Source organism: Echinops telfairi, unplaced genomic scaffold (genome assembly GCF_000313985.2).
Source record: "Echinops telfairi isolate 266 unplaced genomic scaffold, ASM31398v2 ScPeMD7_7469;HRSCAF=8507_0, whole genome shotgun sequence".
NCBI lineage: Eukaryota > Metazoa > Chordata > Mammalia > Afrosoricida > Tenrecidae > Echinops > Echinops telfairi.
The window spans coordinates 73,988,560-73,995,007 of NW_022111372.1; the positions used below are offsets into that span (position 1 = coordinate 73,988,560).

Genomic DNA, 6,448 nt, shown 5'->3' on the forward strand with positions numbered 1-6,448 from the left:
TGGAAATGCTTGCAGGGGTGGACCCAAAGCTGTGTCAATGTTTGCTCTTGTGCGTATATGTAGATAAGGAGGAAGTGGGTGGAGCAGACAGGTTTGGGGATTTTATCTCTTTTATCAGACCCCTGGACTTTTTTTCTTCTGAACTACTTCTGGATTTTGGGCTACGTGCTGATTAAATATTGATCAGTGGATGCCAGCAAATGGAAGTGAATCTCAGGTAGGGAGCTTGCATGCCTTTTCCAAGTAAGCTCTTCACGGTGTCAGTGAGATGTGACCCCTCAGCAGTTACACCCTGGCACAGCACTTGCACTGCCATTCTCTCCACAGCTCCTCACAGATCCTGACCGAGATGGGACTGGGATAGCCATTATCGTTCCCAGTTCATTCATCAGAAACTCAGAGAGAAGTGGCTTAAGCCATCACAGAGCTAATTGGAAAGAATGTGGGAGTAGAATTCTTATTCCATGCTCCAGAACATATGTGATCGTTAAATACAGCAATGGCAGGAACCATATTTCCCCCTCTCCATGCAGGAACTCTGATGGCATCGTGGTAACGCATTGAGCTGCAATCCACAAGGTCAGCAGTACAAGCCCCCATCTGCTCCATGAGAGAAAGATGAGGCTTTCTATAGTCTTGAAAACTCACAAAGGCAGTTCTACCCTTTTCTATAGGGTTATTATGAGTTGGCATCTACTCGATGGCAGTGAGTTTGGTTTTGGGTATGAGTACCCAATGATTTTGACAGGTCCACCATTCTTCAGGGGTGCCTTGTCCTGTCAACCCACAGCTTATTTAGTTAGGTGAATTTGAATTTGAAGAAAGAGGTTTAGTGACAGGAACAGAGAATAAGAAGTCTGGAGGCTTGGGTTCTAAGACAAAGGTGTGTCAAAAATTTCTAAGGGATATGTCAAGCTGCAAACTATCTCTCTCTGATTATCAGTTTCTCCATCTATGAGAGGTATGCTGGACCAGCCTCTGGCGTTCTATGAGTGCGGGCTGGACTCCAGGATCAGTGTGATCTTGCGCACGTCACTTACCTGGCTCAGTTTTGGTCGTGCAGTGGCTGTCTTCAAGGTCCACAGTTGTAAACCCAGCCACTCTTTGGAGAAGAAAGATGGAGCATTGCACTCTTGTAAACAGTTCCAGTCTCGGACTCAGGTAAACAGTTCCAGTCTTGGAAACTCAGAGGCAGTTCTATTCTGTTCTATAGGGTCATTATGAGTTGAGTTTGACTCAATGGCAGTGATTTTTTAAAAAAATCAGACTATTAGTGGCTACCACACATGTAACTTGCTATTGGGCAAATTACAAGAGATAATGTATGCAGAGTCCTTGGCACACAATAAAGACCAATGAAAGGCTGTTCTTTCCTTTGATTAAGTAAGTTAATATGTAAAATGCTAAGGACGGTGTCTGCCACTTCGTAAGTGTTAGTTTTAGTTCTGGTATTAGCTGTCATGATCAGTTTTCAGGTAGCTGATGGGTTTGAACTGCCAGATTTTGCTGATAATTTCTCTTCTAGCAGAGACACCTTCAGTAACTGATCACTCACTCACTGCCATGAGTCAATCCTGTCTCCGAATTATCCCCAAAGGACAGAGTAGAACTACCCCTGTGAGTTTCTGAGATCAATAAGTGATTCAGTTCAGTCCATTGCCATCAGGTGGATTCTGACTCATAGTGCCCCGACAGGCCGCCTAAAGGACAAACTGCCTGTGTGAGTTTCCAAGGCGATATAACTCTTTAGAGGGGTAATAGAATGCCTCATCTTTTCCCAGCGGAGCTGCTGCTGGTTTCAAACTAATGACCTAGATGAGGTTAGCATCCTATGCCGCCAGGGCTTCTGGACCAGTGATAGTCATCATTATTGTTTTCTGGTCTCATCCCCCTCCATTTCCCTTCAAAGGCCTCATCCCAGCCCTCCCAATGTCGGGTTCCACTAACAGTCCAAGAGCTTTCACACCCAGCGTTTGTCTGGGCCATTTCCTCTGCCTGGCGCTTGGTTCCCCTCCGGGACTCCTGGCTTTCACCAGCCCCTCCTCCCAGGCTGAAGGAATGGCTCCTTGATTTGTGTCCGCCTAAAAGAAACCCAACTCCTTATAGCTCTTAGTCCCATTGTGCCTCACGTTACAACAACACTGTCATTTCTGCTACCAAGGGTGGCGGCCTCTGAGAATGAGTACTTCGTCTCCCAAGGCATCTGCACCCAGTGGACAAAGTCTACTGGCCCTTGTGCAGAGGGGTCCAATTGAACCCCTGGAAGGCTGAGTTCCCCGTCTCTCCCTTGGCCAAGCAAATGCAACCTTCTCCCCCAACTACGCTTCCCCCCTCCCCCACCGCTATAGGGACTCAGTCTGCGTCCCTCCCGCACAGCCCCGCAACTGAACGCGCACAGCTCCCTAGGGGTCTTGCCGGCCCCGCCTCGGTCCTCATCCCTTCCCCCTCTCCCTCCTCCGCCTCCGCCCTGAAGGCGGAGCCTAGCGGTCCAGGGATTGGGATCCTGGTGAAGAGGAGCTGGGCGAGCAGGGGGTTCCCGGCTGGGGCCAGTCATGGTCAAGGTTGTGTGAGTGCGGAGTGCGAGAGGGCTCGCTGCCAACATGTCCGGGGGCGTGGGCGCTGCCCAGCTTTGCCTACTTGCTTTGGCTTTGCCTCTGTTCCCGCCGTTGGCTGCGCGCATGAAAGGATGGGCCAGAAGTAAGTGGCGGCCGCCGGGGGTGGGCCGGCGGGTGGGCCGGGTGAGGCGAGGGCTCGGGAGCCGTCCTGCGCGCCCGGCGCCCGGGAGACGGCCTGGCAACTCCGCCCGGCCTGCGTCCCCGCTCGCCCCTTTGTCCCCGCGCTGTGCGTCCCAGGAACCGGCCTCCCCCCGGTTTGCATCCCCCTCTCACTTTACTGTTTTGTTGTTGTGTTTTGTTTTTGACCCTGCTCTGCCTTCTTTCCCAGCTGCTCTTCCCTTCTCCGGTCTCCGTGCTCGCAGTCCCACATCTCCGCTCCGCCGCTCTCTGAACCGCTCCCGACTCTCTCAGTCTCTCCCTCCTAGCGCCTCTCTTTCTTTGTCTTCTTTTCTGTCTGTTCTTCTCTTCTAGGGACGAGGTCAGACTGTTCCCCAGCGCTCCTGCCGCCAGACCCAACTGTCCTCTGAACTCTCATTCTGAAAGAGAAACTGAGGCACAGGGCGCTCCCAGCGAGTTCGTGAAAGCTCTCGCTTCCAGGGGAACCTGGGTCGCCTTGAAAGGGTAGGGAGTCCCGGATCGCAGCGCAGGCACTTTCTCTGGGTTCCGAACTCTTGGAGACTGCTAAGTGAGCTAGAGCCATGGACAGCCATGAAAAATGTTCAATGAAACGACCCGTATCCCCCAAGTCCACATTTGCTGTTAATCTGTTGTTTGGATCTGTCTCTCGAATCTTTGTGTGTTCCTATCCATATATATTGACAACTGGAACCATGCCACACATGCTGTTTAGTGTTTGTGCATTTTCACATTGTCTTGTGGGTATTTTTCACCTTAAATTCTGCCAAAATATGATCTTAATGGTTTTATAAATCCCATCAGGAGTGCTTTATGTTCTCCTATAGAATGAAAATGTGGCAAAGACATTCAGTTCATCAATGAGTGAGTCAAGGAGCAGGCTACTTCAAAGGAGCATTTAAGGAACAGACAGGAAGAAGGAACTGAGATCCTAAGATAAGGACATACAGAAAAGTGATAAGTGCCCAGCAAGTGTGTATGTGGGATGAGGTGGGGTGGGGTGGGTGGGGGTGGGGGAGCAACTCCCTCACAGCTTTCCTGTTATTTTTCTTGTTGTTAGTTTCTGTAAAGCCCACTGAGACTCCTTTAGGGTTCTCCAGGCTGGAGCCTGTTGGAAGAAGATGGCCAGCGTGCCAAGCTGCCAATGGGTGTATTCACACAGCAAGCGTTTCTACAGATAGTCAAGCTTTTGATTTCTTGTTTAACCAGTAAGGGCACCAGGGCCCCTTTTATCTGACAGAAGTGGACACTAACACAGGACTTCAAGGCGCTCTTTTGGTGTTGTAGTGGGTATGTGCTGGGCTGCTGACCACAAGGTCGGCAGTTCAAGACCATCAGCTGTTCTGCGGGAGAAAGACAGGTTTCCTATTCCCTTAAGGAGTTAGTCTGAGAAACCCACAGGGGTAGTTCTAGTCGGGAGCAACTTGATGGCAGCGAGTTTCGTCTGAGTTTTGAACATGTGACTTCACAGGGACTGGGCATTCTCAGGGACTAGTACATTCTCCATGCTTTTTGCCTTATTTGCAAGTTTGAAGATTTTTTTCCTTATGATGTAACGTGCTTAGTGCACATTTAGATTCCTGTGAATATTTTGTACCCTTAAGTATCATTAGACTTCTTTAAAAATTTTGGCCTTTATTAGTGTCACCAGTGCAGAGACTATGCCTGTCTGTCCCCCCCACGGATATCAAATGCCGTCAGCCTGTCATACTCTGATAGTTTATGTGTTGCTATGTGGCTGAAAGTTTTGTCACCCATATTTCAGATACCAACGGGGTCACCCATGGTGAACCCATTTCGTTGGTGCTTCCAGATAACAAATAAAGGCTTGGTAATCTGAAAATTACCCTCAAAAGAGAACATTGTTTGACTCACTTGCCTTGCATAGATCATCAGGAGGAATCAATTGCTAGAGGAGGATGTCGTGTTTGGTGAAATGAGACTGAGGGAGGTGGATGGGCCCAATAGTTACAAAGATGGACTCTCTGTTGACAATCATGAGGAGGACTCGGGACCAGGCAGTATTTCATTCTGCTGTTTGTCAGTTTAACAGTAGCTATCCACCTCTAGGGCAGTGAGCTTGGCCTTCATGGGATCTACATAGTGTGTGTTCAGAAACTATCTGGATAATAAATGAATGCACTGCTTCTGACTTTTACCAGCCCAATAAGATGAATGCTAGCTTGGCCAGGTGAGATGATGTTTTAGGATATATATTAAATGAAACACACTGTATCAGGAAGGAGAAAGGAAAATTATGATCCCATCACTCATTGTGCAAAGAACTGGTCTTTTATCCATCTTTTAAGCCAGATCAAAGGTAGTGAAGGTACCTTTATGGAATGGATGGCAAAGATGAGTCTTGGATTTACCAATGCAGAGAGCACAACCCAATCACAACATTGACTCGGCGGGGCTATTGTGGAATAACCGCATTCGAGGTAGAGCGGCCATTTCAGAAGTTTATGGTGACTGTTTTTTGGATTCCAGGAGAGTAATCTTTAAAGATTTTCTCAAAGGATGCAGGATGATCATGGAGGCTGATTATGAAGAATTTTTTAAGAAAATCGAAAACTGGTGGGGAAAAGGCCAGGGAAAGTTCCCCCAGAATGTTTTTGCCATCACTATGCATCTGTTCACTCTTCATTGTAACTTTAAAACTTACTTGAGAGTCATAAATATGTTTTTACAAACCAATGGAACCACCATGATCTGAATAATACCCTTTAACATTTTTTCAGTTTTACTTCAGAGCCACATGTCCATATTGGTAGAGCTGAATATAGCTCAAGAGCTGCAGTTGGCCAGCCGTGGTAGAGGAACAAGGGCCATGCTACAAGAATTTCATTGGGAACCCTAATCTGATTGCTCTGCAGTCCTGATCTTGTCTCTCCAGGGGTCTTTTTGTTTCCCAAACTCAAGGAACTTTGAAAGGGAACACAATTTGAAACCCCAGAGAATGCCAAAACTGCCACTCAACACAATTTAAATCGAAGAGCATGGGATTTTTAAGGGGAAGAGTATAGAGATGGAAATCCTGCGTTCAAACTTTTCTACATCTAAATGGAGAATATGGAGCCTTGGTAGAGTGGTTACTAGTTGGGCTGCTACCTGCGAGGTTCAAATCCATCAACTGCTCCTGAGGAGAAAGATAGGGGTTTGCACTCCCAAAAAGAATTACAGCTTCCTAAACTCAAAGAGGCAGCTCTGTCCTAGCCTATATGAGTCATCGTGGACTCGATGACACCGAGTTCGGAGATTCTGAAGATGACGGATATGTTGAGAAACAGTTGCTTCACATATGTTTGCTTAATAAAGGCGTTTATAGCTGTGTAGCAATACTTTTTGACTTCTCACTGCCATTGAGTCGTGACTTATAGTGACACTGTAGGACAGGGTAGTGAATTTCTGAGACTGTCACTCTTTTTGGGTGTGGAAAGCCCGTCTTTCTCCCTTTCGAATGGCTGACCTTGGGGATTGCCGCCCAGTGTGTAACCACGATGCCACCAGGGCTCCTTTTCCACTTCTGCCGGGACAGATGCACCCTCGCTATTGCCAGTACTGACAGTTGGTGGTGCTTTCCAGTCATGTCATTGATGAGTAACATTGTCTCCTTTTTGACCTATGAAACAGGCTCAGTGGGAACACGACCCGTGGGCTGGACCTTTGCAATACTCCGAGCCCAGCCACCTCGGTCC

General features: G+C 47.9%; 1 protein-coding gene across 1 annotated transcript in view; it reads left to right on the top strand.

Annotated features, from left to right (window-relative positions):
- Positions 1–2,566: 2,566 nt before the first annotated feature.
- The window catches only part of ADAM19 (ADAM metallopeptidase domain 19), a 111,721-nt gene continuing 107,839 nt past the window's right edge, over positions 2,567–6,448 (top strand). The window contains exon 1 of the mRNA XM_045284582.1: positions 2,567–2,697. Coding sequence (XP_045140517.1) covers positions 2,601–2,697 — 97 coding nt within the window. The 5' untranslated portion in view covers positions 2,567–2,600. The remainder of the gene's footprint in view (positions 2,698–6,448) is intronic.